The sequence below is a fragment of the Phaseolus vulgaris genome, chromosome 5 (assembly GCF_051622355.1).
Source record: "Phaseolus vulgaris cultivar YP4 chromosome 5, ASM5162235v1, whole genome shotgun sequence".
Classification (NCBI taxonomy): Eukaryota; Viridiplantae; Streptophyta; class Magnoliopsida; order Fabales; family Fabaceae; genus Phaseolus; species Phaseolus vulgaris.
In genome coordinates, this window is record NC_143502.1 from 44253178 (window position 1) to 44268978 (window position 15801).

At 30.2% G+C, this 15801-nt stretch overlaps 1 protein-coding gene and 1 pseudogene across 1 annotated transcript; both read right to left on the bottom strand.

Moving 5' to 3' along the window:
* Window positions 1-736: 736 nt before the first annotated feature.
* On the bottom strand, window positions 737-5672 carry LOC150027723 (putative methyltransferase PMT21; annotated as a pseudogene).
* A 3557-nt stretch (window positions 5673-9229) lies between these two features.
* Window positions 9230-14699, bottom strand: LOC150027724 (putative L-gulonolactone oxidase 6). Its single transcript, XM_090301955.1, has 4 exons — window positions 14039-14699; window positions 10537-10792; window positions 10174-10275; window positions 9230-10037 (listed from the first exon to the last, which is right to left on the bottom strand). The coding sequence occupies exons 1-4, from the start codon at window positions 14687-14689 to the stop codon at window positions 9325-9327; spliced, it is 1722 nt and encodes a 573-aa protein (XP_090158081.1). The 5' UTR covers window positions 14690-14699; the 3' UTR covers window positions 9230-9324.
* Between the last annotated feature and the right edge of the window lie 1102 nt (window positions 14700-15801).

Here is a 15801-nt window from a genome sequence, read left to right on the forward strand (position 1 = left end):
TTTAAATTTATTTAAAATAGATTAAATTCATTTTATGCATTAAATTAAATATTCTATCACTAATGAAAAAAAAATCTTAGATAACCATTTTTAAAGATCTTAGACAATGGTTTTGAAATCGTAATTTATCAATACGTACGCTATATCACTACAAGAAAAAGTGCTTTTAGAAACTAAATTTTTGGTTTCTAAAATGATAAAATTAGTCACTAACTTAATTAGAAACTAATTTAGAAACTAATAGTCTTAAGTGGCTAAAATCATGGTCGCTAATTTTAGATACCAATTTAGATTCTAATTTAGAAACCAATTTAGTTACCATTAAATAAAAACCAATTTAGTGACCAAAAATATAGAAACTAATTTAGTGACCAATTATATAAAAACCAAATTAACAACTATTTTTTTTTAAACCAATTTAGTGACCAAAATATATAGAAACTTATTTAGTGACCAAATATATGAATAACAAAAAATGTCACTATATTGGTCTCTAAATAATGTAATTTATTATAAAAAATATATATATATATATTATTATTTATTATAAAAAAAATATTTTATTATTTATTATTATTATTATTATTATTATTTATTTTATATTTAGTTTTTTATTTCTATTTATTTTATTTTTTATCAAGTGTAAAAATCAATTCATTTAGGTGTGGTAAAGGAAACATTCTATTGATAAAACTTACATATGTATTGTCAAATCTCTTAGGATTAAGAATGTAATTCATTGCAGTTCTGGATAAACATGAATAAAAAAAAGTCAATTACATTTCAATTTCAACTTTGATTTGTTACAGCCCCAAACAACAGCCACGATACTCGCAATCTTTTGTGTATCAATTGACATTACATAGCATGGTAACTTTCAACCAAATAGTAAACAAAATAGGTAAACAAGCCTGCATGAGATAAATACCCAAAATCCACCTAAAAGCACAAAATCCACCGGGACGAAGAATACAGTGCATTTCCATGAGATAAATACCACCTAAAAGCACATGAGAATATCCCCCATTAGAGAGTGACTAAAAAATTAGAGTGAACTTAGATACTAGTTAACAAGTCACGTATAAACACCAAAATAGGAATTAAATTGAATGCCTGAGTTTATGTAAAACCTTAGCTAGAGGATGAAGGTCCTATTGCATACCATCTCATCAATGATCATTGATCATTGATCACCCATCAACCAACGGAAACAAAATCATAAAATGTGTTGGCTTTACATTAATTAAGTGCAAGGCACTAAAAAAGCTGGATCACATAAATAAGAATGAATTCTGTTTGATTGATAAAATTCAATTTGCATAGAAGATTTACCAAATTCCGTCCATGGGATAAGGCATCTGGAGCAATGAGCCATGTCAAAGGAGTTTGATGGGAAAGGAAGTATTTGTGTAGATATGACACCAAGAATAGCTGGTATTCCACGCTCTAGAGCAAATTGAACTTGAGCTTCATGGTTATCTCTTGGAGCAAGAAAAACTGTTGGAATCCCCTGATCCAATAAATCACCACCCCAGCTAGCAACCTACAATAAATCAGAGTTAAGTTATTAACTTTGAAATAAACCTCAAGAAAAAGAGGTTATGAGTAAACTCACCCCACAACTAGTATCAATGGCAGTTCTCACTGTCCCATCTTTCATTTCTGGGATTAGTTTTGCATCAAATCAACATATTCACCAACACCATTGGGAAACATAGTACCCCCACCTGGAAACAGAAATTTCTCCCCTTCCTTAATCAACCAATGTTGGTTAGACTTCTGCTTGTTGATCCACTCATAGGGCACATTCCTGACATTAATGTAACAGAAAAGTTGAACAAGTGCATAATATTTATAGTTAACTCATTCAGTCTTTTTCTTTTTAACTCATAAAGCATATTACATTATACTTGTACCAACACTCATCTCTGCTCTTTGACCATCTGATTAGAGGCTTGTATCCATCTGGTGGAGGAACCAAGCATTCCTTCCTCTCAAAAATTGGAGGGCAATGGCGTTTTAACAAAGTAAGCCGGAACGTGCCATATTTTCTCCATCTCTGTAAAATTATGCATGCTCAATCAACAATGAAAATTAAGCATCAGCAAATGACTACCATTTACGAAGCCTACATTGAGATAGTACATGGAATATATTATCAAATGGCTGCAAAATTGACATGGCTAAAAAAATAGAACACAAATACAAATTGAGATAATACTATGGACTTTTTTTTTAGAAAAAACAAAATAACCCATCAAACTGCCCTATTATGTATAGGCTTTCACATATTTCCATGGAATAAAAGGAACAGACCCTCAAGGCCCGCATAAGTACCACTAGACCATCACTAATTTGTATCAACATATAAATGGAGGAGTAAAGTTAAAAATAACATTTTACTTATTCAAGACAATACTGATTGAAATTCATAAATTCCACAAGGTTGAAAATGGGATCCAATAACAAATTGATGATGAAACCAACAAATTGATAGAGGGATCCATGAATTTTATCACCCTAACAATAGTGTGAAAAATAACAAGTTAAAAAACATGTGGCCGCCAATCATTCAAAATGGAAAAAACAGTAACTACTGCCATTGCCATCAACAAAATATAATCTTATATGATAAATCTGAGTAACAAACCCACATTCAACCCAATTATTCATCAGTTCGTGCAACCAGAAAAATATTTGCATAGCCCTCGGATAAAATAATTAAATGCAAATCAAATAATCTACACCCTGGTTTCATTTACAGCCTTCTTGCACAAAAATAAATAAATGAACGAGTAGATATGAATGTAAAAGAGAAATAGAGAGAGAGAATGGCAATGGTTCAGGTATAAAGAAACCAAATGGCAGATCACTAATAGTCCCTCCATCATTGGGCATCAACAAATAGCACGGTAGACAACTTACTGTAATCTTTAATTTATGTTAATGAGCAAAACATTGTTTCACTATCTACTTATAGTTCTAAAAAAACACAATTAAATATGTAAACCCTTATAAGAAATTTGACTTCACAAATCCCTCAGATCTTATATACAATCACTTAAAACATTTATTACTTACTGTAATCTTTCAAAGAAAATAAATTATTAAAAGAATTAAGAGAGAAAAAGATGCAAATCAAGTTGTGAACAAAACCACAAAGCCGCTAAATAGTCTACTTGTACATCCTTCGCTATCATTGCAGATTTGGAGGTAATTAGTTTTCCATTATCATTCTCAATTCTCAAATCCATTTATTATAGTAAAAACATGATAAGAATAATTATAATCAATACGAAAAAAAAATGAATTAGAATAAATGGGAGAATTATTTAATACTAAGATTAATGCTGAAGCACGTCAACTATAGACTTTATACAGTTCCTATTCCTCTATTCTGTTGTTTATCAGCTCTTTCACATTCGAATAGAATGTGGTGCAGTGTGTTCTGTGGGATTGAAAATTGAAAGTGAAAGGATAGGAAACCGTTAGGAATTGGGAATAGCAACGAAGGAGAATGAGTAACCTAATTTAACCTGAAGATGAAGAGCCTAGTGATTGGGGGTATCCAATTCCGAAGGGTTGAATTCGTGGTCAATGTCGCAAAGCTTTTGAATCTTTGTGATTCGACTGAAACAAAGACACAACAAGCGTGACAGAGAGAGAGTGGATAATTAGAATCAAAACACAGTAAAGGAATGAATACCTGTGGAGCTTCGTTGCCGTCGCAGGGTGCGTTTCCGTCGCGGGTGCGTTGTCGTCATGGATGCGTTGCCGTCGCGGGTACGTTGTCGTCGCAGGGTGCCATTGCAAGGTGCGAGTTGCAGAGTGCGTGAAGGTGCGGGTTGCAGAGCGTGTGAAGGTGCGAGTTGCAGAGTGTGTGTTCGTGAGAGTGAGGGACGAGACAGATAAACTTTCAAATTTCAAACCATTTGCTCAGATTTTGAATAAATTAAATAAATTTTTGAAAAATATGCATTTTTATTTAAAATAATTTATTAAATTTTTATTTTAAATAATATTTTGAATTTATTATTAATTTAATTTTATATTTAAATAAAATTAAAATATTAAAATATTATTTTAAATGTAATTTTTAAATTGATAGAATTATTTTAATATTATACTAAAATTAATAAATTTATTCATACCAATTTAAAATATTTTATAAATTAATAATTAATTTTATAAAATTTAATTACTCCAAAATTAGTATCTAAATTCAAATAATAATGACTAAAAATTAAAGCATCTAATTATATATGATGATTAGAAACTACAAATTAGTTTCTAATTCTATTATTTTTAGAGACCAAAATTTAGTTTCTAAAATAAATTAAAAGTGACTAAAAAAATGGTTTCCAATTACATCTTCACAAGAAACTAAAAAAATGGTGTCTAAAAAAAACTTTTATTTTTATTTTTATTATTAGCAACCAAAAATATAGTATCTAATTATATTACAATTTTTATTAATAATAGATACCATTTTAGTAACCAATAAATTTTAGTTTATAAAATGGTATCTAAATTAGTTACTATAGAAACTATTTATTTTTGGTTTCTAAATCGGTTACCATTCAATCATTTTCTTGTAGTGTATTTTCGACTTATAAACGACAATTCACGACCATAGTCTATAAGGCATTATAAACGACAGTTATTTTGACCAAGTGTCTACTATAGTTCACAACAAATAAGGTCAAAGTATAGACAGTTGTTGTTTTCAAAATTATTGTTTATATGACATTATAGAAGACGATTGTAGACACAACTGCTGTATAGTGCAAAATATAATGTTGAGTCTCGCAGTTTCTTCTGAACTGAATAGAAGAGATACAATTTGTGACTTAAAACAATTTAAGAACATCACAGAGATACAATCTGTGACGTAAATTTGTTCCACTTCAATAAAAAATAAAAGTTTATTGCTAGGATGTGATTTAAAGGTTTATTTTTTTTTCAAAAATAGGTTGATAAAATGAATTTTGTTAATAATACTAATTAAACAAGTTTACCGTTTTTTACTTGATGTTTTTTTATCAACAATGAATTAATAATATAGAACGGGACATTTAAGGGGTGTCTCAACCCTTTTACACACCCTTACCTAGTTCAAGAGTACATCAAAACAAGAGACATTATATGAACCAACACTTAGCTCAAGAATCTTAAACTATTCTAAACCCCCCACTCCCCATACAAACCCAAAGGATACAAAATTCTGCCCAAAAACAGCACTACCAAAAAAGATAAGCAAAGCTATAAGAAATTAAAAAGCTTGAAACAGAACATGATTGCCTCCAACACCCTATATGGATAATATGCATATGGATAGCTTGCCTTGGATAACTCAAAACAGAACACTAGACCTTGGATTTCATGCATAAGATACTTGAATTTAAGGGTTGCATGAATCATAGAGAAAACATTCCAATTGAACAACCATCAACATAGCATTTTTCAAGAGAGCAGAGTGAAATTGCTGCATAAAAAGTACAACAAACAAGACCTTTGCAACACACATAACTTCTTCTCGAAAAAGTTGAGTTGGCTTACATACTTACCTGAATAAAATATGCATCAGTTGTTGCATAATTCTGCAAGAAACCAACCTTACACCTCAAAGCTTCACAATCCCTCATAACCACCTTAACATTGGGAGCCAACATCTTCTATGTCTCTTAACCTCCCTTGTCCCTGTAACTAGTTTTGCAGCGAGCACCCGCCTTTAACCCCTTACCAGACCATTCCTCTCACAAGACGCTTTTAATGCAAATAACTAGATTCATATGCCAATCAGAGAAGGAGTAGTTAAAGGCACCCAATTTGTGTTTCATCCATAGTCATGACTTTAGTTGTGCCATTTTAAAAAATCACCTCTGCATCTACTACCCCTTGCTTAAAGGCAATATGATTCCTATGCTCCCAAATACACCACACTATCGCCCACATACATTTCCAAACCAAGTTTTGTTTATATGTACCGTGTGGCAAGACGAAATTCTCAAAATGACTCATCAAATCGTTATGATGAAAAAACACAATCCCAATCCATCTGAAGCATTGAGCCCACACCAGTTGGGCAATGATACATTCAACAAAAAGATGTTGTGAAGATTCATCTGAAGCTTGACACATCACACAATATAAAGGGGTTACCACTCCTCTTCTAGATAAATTAGTTCTTGTAGGAATTCTATCCATAAGAACCCTCCACGTTGTTGTCAGCATATTTGGAAAGGCTTTGGCCTGCCAAAGGTTCTTGAAGATACTATTATGGGGGCTACATGCATGCCTAGCTAGGCAGTCATAAGCAGATTTCACAAAGAACTCCTCTGATGCATCACCTCCCCACGCCTAGACATCCTTAACCTCCTTATTCCATCGGATTCTGGAAATATACTGACACATTTCCTCTTATTGTGAAGCTTCCCATTAAAACCTAGCCCTCCTCCACCTAAGCCTTCATCTCCACACCGAATCCTCCCACCCTTCTACCTCTTCCACCTTCTCCCCTTAATCCAACAAAATGGAATACAACCTAGGATACTTGGAGATGAGAGTGACATCATAACACCAGGCATCTTCCCAAAATCTAACCTTATCCCCACCTCCCACTTTCCATACTAATGCTCCTCGAAACCACCCCTCTTCTTCACCCTCTCAGCAACTTTTACATAAATCTTTCCACCACCATGACTGGTACTTAAAAAAAGACTGATTATGTCTACACTCCGTGCCATACTTAGATATGAGGATATCTCTCCACTTACCCTTTTCCTCATTTAAAAGCCTCCACTTCCACTTAGCCAAGAGGGCAACATTGAACTTCCTAATATCTTTAATACCAGTCTGCCATCCTCAAAGGGTTTACACAGGGTCTCCCAGCTCACCCACGAGATAGAGCTCTTCTCCTTCCCCCAACCCCACAATAACTGCCTTTGAATGCTAATAATTTTGTTATACACCACCTCTGGGGCTTTGAAGAAAGACAAATAGAAGAGCAGTAATGATGAAAACACCGATTTCACTAGGCAAATTCTTCCGACAAGAAACAAAAGTCATCCCTTCCAAGCATTTAGTTTAACACTAATTATGTTTATCATAGGCTCCTAAAACTTCTTCTTCCTCGGGTTACCACCTACTTCTAACCCAAGGTACTTGAAAGTTACCTTCATAGTACAATGTAAGGTTTTAGCGTAAACTTCAAGAGATTGTCTCTCCACATTAATACCTGTCATCTTTGATTTGTGGAAGTTCATTTTCAAACCATACGCAAGTTCGTAACACCTAAACATAGCCTTTAGAGAGAAAACATTAGAGTAGGAATCCTAACACATAAAAAGGGTGTCATCTGCAAATTGGAGAACACAAGTATCGACATCGTCAGCTCCCACCTTCACTCCTTTAAGCAAGTTAGTTTTAAACGTCTGTCTAACCGGTCTAGCTAAACCTTCAGCTAGCACAAGGAAAAGGAACAAGGCTAAGGGATCACCCTGTCTCAATCCTCTCAATGGTTTAAATTCCAAAGTTGAACTACCATTGACCAAGACTGATATCGTTGTTGGTTTATTACTTGATGTTGCTCTTTAGTAAATAGAGCCAACTGATATCGTATATTGCTTTCAACTAAAACTCAGTTTTGTGTCTAAATAGATGAAAAACAAACACAAAGGACAACCAAACATGTATATAATAACTAAATTCAGTGAGACAAAACCGTACTGAATGGGTCTAACACAAAATATAGTTTGAATATGGACAAAAATAAAAGAAATAAGTAGAGAACTTTCTCTTTAATTAGGCATGTAGATTATTGAATAAGAAAATAAAATAAATAAATTTACGGACATAATTTTATGCTAATTAAAAAAATTCAAATTTACTCAAAGATTTAAAACGTTTACTTTATTATTTGTATTGTAATAAAATTGTTTTCTATTAATTTTAATTGTGTGTTATAAAATTATTTAATTTTAATAATTAAAAAAATGAAAAGTATAAAAAAATTTCCCTTCCATAATTTTATGTCAATTTATGTTCCCGTAAAATCTTCCTTTTTTTTTCTTTTTTTAACAAAATAATTATAAATTATTATTTTTAACTTTTCTCGCCTTACCTTCATTATTATTTATTGGGTACTTACATATTGCAATGACAGAAACTCCAAATAGAAAAGTTATAATCAAACAAATATGAACAATATATAGAAAATAAAATAGTAACTCTTATATTACACTTACTAATTACTCTCTATCCAGAACCATAATGACTACTTCAAATATATCTGCTATGTAGTTATCAGCATTCATATAAAATTGAAAGAAACTCAAAGTGGTACACTTCTTAACGTTTTCACCCCTTAAAGTTTCTGATTATTTATTATAATTAAATAACGTTTTAAAATTAATCCACTTGTTCTTCTTAATTCCCCACCATGTATATGAACTATATCTGCTATATGTATGTATTACCAGCATTCATAATAAAATTAGAAGAAAAATCAAAGTGGTACACTATCACCCCTTAAAATTTCTGATTATTTATTATATTATCAATCAGGCTTAAAAAATTATCTACTTGCTCTTCTTTAATTCTCTATATATTTTTTTATCAATAAAAAAAATAATATAGATATTTTAGGTTAGGATTAAGGAGATTCTTCCATCCTTATACAAGCAAGTTATCCTATAATTCCATATACATAAAACATGACGAAATTCTAAATCAGAAGAAAGTAATACATAACAACCTAAGAACTCATATATATATATATATATATATATATATATATATATATATATATAACAACTTGCTAGGATTTCATAGTAACAAGTAACTTATCTGTTTTGAACTGTTGACGCACTACAAGACAATTATAAAATAAATTAGTTGCAATAGTAACTAAATTAGAAACCATTTTAAAAACTAAAAAAAATTGATTTCTAGATTAGTTTCTATTATTATTAAATATTTTTTAAATTGGTATCTAATTAGCAACCAAAGTTTTTCTACCAAATTTAGAAACTAAATAATTGGTAGTTAAACCCTTGGTTGCTAATTAGATATCAATTTAGAAACTATTTAACAATAATAAAAACTAATTTAGAAACTATTTTCTTTTTAGTTTATAAAATGATCTCTAATTTAGTTATTATTTCAACTAATTATTTTAGTATTTAAAAGTTGATTTCTATTTCATGATTTTTATTTTTTTTATAATCAGTTCATATATCCATGTTTATTATCGCATCTTCTTTTATTTAGTTCTTCAACTATATGCAGATACATTGTGGAAAGTTATTTGAAACTTGTTACATCTTAAGAACCTGAAAGAGCACAAATCTTTGCTTCCTTGTAGACTTTGCCTGGTCTGCAAAAGTAGCCTTTGGTTGGTGCACAATGGTTGTGATGGGAGCATAAACATAGACCTTCTAATGCACACCCATCCTTTGATATCATTAACCCTTCTTTTAGACCAAACACTTGGTCTGTCCACTCACTAGAAAATAGCCTCTGTGGATCATACTCATCTTTAACCTTCAAAAACTTGTCTGCATTTTTGTACTTGTTCATCACTCCTTCAAATGCCACATTCCTGTTCTTACCCCAATGGGGTAGTCCTCCATATTTGAAAATCCCTATCTGCTCAACCTCTTCAATGATGTCTTCATGCAGCCTTGGAGCCATTGGGTCCTTGCTACGGTAGTATGTGATATCAAAGTCTATGGAATCCTCTTGTTTCCCTAGGTATGCACTTGAAGCCTTCACATAGCGCATTAGAATTCCATTGTATATCTCTATGCCACAAAATGCCTTTGCTTCCAATTCAACCAGCTTTTTCACATCTTCAATGAAGTTCTTTACCACAGACAACCCAATGCTGAATGCCGTTTGGTGAAAGAACTCTCCTTTGATTCTAGAGTCCCAAGGACATAATCTTGTCTTTGTGTTCATATCACTTCCCAGGCATGACCCTGAAGCCTGAATCTGGTTATGAAATCCAACTACAGGGAATCCAGTGAAGATTAAACCTGCAAGTTCCATTATAGAATATGTGATTAAATTAGTTCTAAGTGCTCTTATTACTTCATGAAACATGAAAGCTTTTGTAAAAAAAATGAGCTCTAAGTACTCATTTGACTAAAATAGATAAGATAAATTCAACACCATTGTTAGTTAGTCCATAAGCAGTGGCCATAAGGGCATTCGTTGTTCTCTTTGCAAGGAAGCATTTCCCCACAGCATTACCAGTAAGCTCCTCAAGTTCCTCTATAGTAAAAAAAACAAAGGAAAACAATATCACTTTCATTAGAAATTTTGAAGACAAGTTATTAAGTACTATTGCTTGGACTAACAAAAGCATTATATCCGTCACCCTATTAGTAACTATTAATTAAGTGCATACATACTACGAGTTATAGATACTAATCAGAGAACGAGAAATTTACTGAAAGTACTTTTGACGAAATTCAAGATCAAACACGTGATTTTTATGTAACTAAATATTAGTTTACATTAAGAAAAACTCGCCTGTGGTTCTGAGGAGTTCTAATTCAATTGCAGGAGTGGAACGGAAAGGGATGAAATCGTAAACACCATTGCCTGATGTATTAATAGGAACACGATCATCAACACGGTATACAGCTTTGTGTTGATGTGGGTACCAAATTATATCTGCAAACTCATGTTGTTGTCCAAATGTTATGATTTGACCCTCCAAATTTGCATCGTTTTCGGTCAGATATGTAATGGATCGCTTGAAAAGAGGTTCAAGTTTCAAAGTAATCTGCAAAATTTATCAGCATTGTATCATAATCACCTTCCCAACAGAAATGTAGTGCCACAAATTAAGACGTTTTAAAGAAACAAAAGAACATATATTATGTCATGTGAATGCATTGCAGCTACTGCATAATTTGCTAAAAAAAATCTTAGTTGCTTTTTTTTTCTGCTTATATTTTATATTCTCATATAAGAGTTTGGATAGTTTTGAAGTGTTTTTATTTTTATTTTTATTATAAATAATAATAATAATTATGTTGCTGGAGAAAAGGCACATTGTCAATTTCTTGCTTTTTTGCACATATTTGTGGGATATTTATCACAACAAGAAAATTATTATATAGAAACCAATTTTAAATAAAAAAATAATTATTTATTATATTGACTAAATTAGAGATCATTTTAGAAATTAAAAAAAAATTGTTTCTAAATTGATATCTAATTAGCAACTTAAGTTTTTACTACCAAATTTAGAATCTAAATAATTGGTAGTTAAAACTTTGGTAGCTACTAATTAGATAACAATTTAAAAACTATTTAACAATGATAGAAACTAATTTAGAAATCAAATTTTTTTAGTCTATAAAATTGTCTCTAATTTAGTTAATATAACAACTAATTATTTTTTGTCTCTAAAATTAGTTTCTATTTGATGATTTTCTTGTATTAGTTTCTATTATTGTTAAATAATTTATAAATTGATATATAATTAGCTATCAAGATTTTAAAATAAATGGTTAAATCATACTACACACTATTTTTTGTTTGAAATGACAAAAATATCTTTAAACAAAAGAGACTACAAATCAAAATATATTTTAGATTTTTGTTTTAACATGTTTTCAGATTTGAATTTTTGAAATACTTTTCTGGTGTTTTAATATATTTTTACATTTTGATTTTCACAATTTTTTTCTAAAATGTTGTTAATTCTTCAAAATTGTTTTTCCGAAACGGAATTTAAATTTTTTAATTCTGTTTTTGAAATTTATTTTATAGAACACACAAATTTAATTATTTTGAATTTACTTTTTCAGAATTTATTTTTTAATTCTGAAATAAAGACAATTTTGAAAATTTTAGAAAGTGTAGATCACAATTTGTAAGGTGAAGAATTTACCTAGTGATGATAGTCTTCATGTTTTTTTTTTGGGCAAAAAATGATGATAGTCTTCATGTTTGTGAGAGGCCAAGTATATCCAATAACTCTTTAAGGTTAACAATTAAATTTTTACCTCAACAGGCTTAAGCTTTTTGAAACTTATTAAAGAAAATGTTTCCACTTGAGTTCTTAATCCCTCCAATAATATAGGTTTATGTGAGGTAGGTGCACGATGTAACTATCACTAATTACACTAAACCTAATCTAACCTACCATGTCAATATTGACTTTTGTGATGCATATATTTAGGTTCATACTTCAGACTCACATGACAGCAAATCCACCACAAAATACTATAGATATCTTGGTTCTAAAAATAGTACAGAAGCTAAATACAGAGAATTTGTAACAATTTAAATAAATACTATATGAAATCAGTCTCCTCTAACTAAATTAATTATAAGAGTACCACTTTTATCTCTTATATTGTGATCATTTTGAGTTATTGTGTTAGTATAGTTAATTCGGTCGTGGATAATATCGAATGTACGTGTAACATATTTTTCTTATTCAGATTATTGTTTTAATAGTTGGTTTGCATGAAATTCATTAAAAAAAATTTAGGTGCGAGGCTTGTAAGAGTTTCACTACAAGAAAATTATGAAATAGAAACCAATTTTTAGAGACAAAAATAATTAGTTACAATAGAAACTAAAATAAAGACCATTTTAGAAACTAAAAAAAAATTGGTTTTTAAATTAGTTTCTATTATTGTTAAATAGTTTCTAAATTGATATCTGATTAGCAACTAAGGTTTTAGATACCAATTATTTTGTTTCTAAATTTGGTCTCTAAAACATTGGTTGCTAATTAGATACCAATTTAGAAACTATTTAACAATAATAGAAACTAATTTAGAAATCAAATTTCTTTTTAGTTTCTAAAATGATCTCTAATTTAATTATTGCAACTAATTATTTTGGTTTCTAGAAATTGGTTTCTATTTCATGATTTTCTTGTAGGTTTGTTGTCGTATATTTTGTAAACATGTGATCGACAATAAAAACTATGATAGAATAGTTTTTTTTAGATTATGTTATTCTGTTTGTTTTAGAAGTTTGTCTCTTGAATGTAAAAAAATCTATTTATATTTTTTTTATAAGAGTTGATGTATCTCTAAAATATCCCTATTATTTATTTATTTATTTATTAAAAAAAACTAATTCAATCGTAACCTAACGAATATAATATTTTAAATTTAAGTGGTATAAAGTTGGTAAGAAAGAAGTTGGTTAGTTATCTTCCTGTTCAATATAATTTGGTAACATTCACAAAAGCTCTCACTTTATAAATTTTAGAAGTACCAATATATCTATCGATGAGTTTAAGGTAGTGTTAGAGTAGTTATCACGAAAACTAATTATGAATGTTTTATTTTATCTTTACCTTGTACAAATCCTTTCGGAGTTATATTTTTACTATTTTGTGTGTGTGTGTAAATCCATTAGTTTTTCTCCCGCGTTAAGGTACCAATATTTTGGCTGTATTCTCGGAAGTTGCTACACAACGACATAAAATTCGTAATTAAAAGATAGTATCTTCTTCACAGTTTATATTCATTTAAAAACACAAAATTATACGAATCACATCAGAAACACACATTAAATTTCTTTTGAATAAAATTATCAGAAGGTTCAAAACTTGAAAGTAAAAGTTGATTATGTTAAAATAAACAAAAAATAAAAGACACGTGTTTGAGAATAATAATATTTTATAACTTAATTTCAACTTTTAACGAGTTATTTAAAGTTTATTCTAACGAGAATTTGTTTGGTTTATCAGATTATTTATTGTCGAACCATCCATACATATATAGTCTCACGCACGAGTTGACAAGTTTTAAAAAAATATATTGAATATCTCATATCAATCATAAATGAATTATATATTATGAGTGACTTAATAAGTGCAACAAACAATTGTTAGGATATACTCGAAATAACTATAATACCATACTTAGAAGTGGATTATAAAATGTTCTAATTTATAGTCAATGTAAGATTTCTAAGTGTGCAACTCTTTTACACCGATTTTATAAAATTGAGTTAATAAGAAAATGGAAGTGAGGGTACATGCAGAAATACATACCTCTGAAATGACCCCAAGCAAGCCGAGTGAGAGTTTTGCTGCATTGAAATGTTGATCTTGTTCATGAGAAAGGGTGTGAACCTGAGCATAACCATGTTGAGGAGATGCAGGCGTAACAATTCTAAGCTCCACAACCTGTTCATGAACAGCACTTCCTTTCCCCCACAAGCTGCTTCCATGGGCTCCTGTCCCCAAAATGCCCCCCACCGTCAAACCCAACCAATACGGCGTGTACTGCAACCCCAACCCCGCCGTCGCCGCCTCCTCCACCAGCTGCTTCAACGTCACGCCACTCTGCACCCTAACCGTCCTTTTCTCGGCGTCAATTTCCAACACCCGGTTCAGATCTTTGGTGCTTATTAGCCACCCATTGTTGCCCTCAGGACACACCCACTTGGGGACGCTGTGGGAGAAACGGGTGGCGACTTTCATCTTCTTGCCGTTTCTGGTGGCTGCTGCAACCACTCTCAGAACATCTTCTTCTTGCGTGGGGTAAAACACCTCCTCTGCTTCACAGATGCTTCGATCAGGGAATGTGGCGTAGGAGTTGGTGATGGTGCAGTTTGTGTTCTGTGAGGAGCACTTTATGGGATCCTCCGGAGTAGAAACTGCGACATGGAAACCAAGGAAGAACAAGAGAAGAAAAAACATTATATGATCCACAATTGTGTTTTCATACCACTCTTCATATTTATTGCAAAAAAATTATACCAAATGTGATAATTTTTTTTTTAAAAATATAACAAAAATTAAATTTGTAACTAAATAATGTGAAAAATAATTAAAATAATAAATATTGAGAGTTATCATTATAAAAAATTCATTAAACAAAAATTAATTTTAAAGATAAAAAAATAATTAATTGTTATAGTAATTAAATTATAAAATATTTTAATTAAAATATTGACAGTTAATTAAATATCAATTTTAAAATTATTTATCAATAAAAAAATTAAATAAATTTAGAAATCAATAAAATACATTAATTTGTTGTATATATTGTTGGTATAAATAGAGTTTAGTAGAGAGTCCCTATCAACAACACCCATCCATAATAATATCGGTGAGACCAATTTGGCACACGTTTTTATTTTCTTTTCATAAATTTAATGACTTTATTTACTTTACCAAATCAAAATCCTAAATTTTAAATCCTATCTAAAACATATAATTCAGAAAAAAAGTATAAAATATTTTTTTTTGAAGTTTCTTAACCTTTTTATCGTTTGAAAAAAAAACGTTTTAAGAAATTTGGTAATCTTTAGATGTAACAACATCTTCCTTTTATAATATCTTCAATTAAAGCAACAATAAAAAAATTTAGTATGAAGAAAAAGATTTTTAAAAGTACTCTAAAGTTCTTTTAAAAGTAGATCTTAAAAAATATAAATTTATATACTTTTATACCAACCAAAATTAAATTATGAGAGTAACAAAAAAAAAATAAGATTCTAAAATAAAATTTACTATTAAAACAAGAATTGGATAAGATCTTATATATTTATATTATATGATAAATAAGATATAACATAAAATTTTACATAAGATGCTTCAGAAAAACCTGAATTTTTTTTACCTTTTATGTATCAAGACAATCTATTAACTTGGGATTTAAAATAATTATATATCATATTAATCTTGAAGTAAATTGAAGTGTTATGTTTAATGTGAGAGTTTTTTTTTAAAAAAAAAATTGAAGTGTCGGCGCTGTTATTGGGTTTTAAACACTACTGGACAAATACAGTTAGTGTCTTATTAGAAAT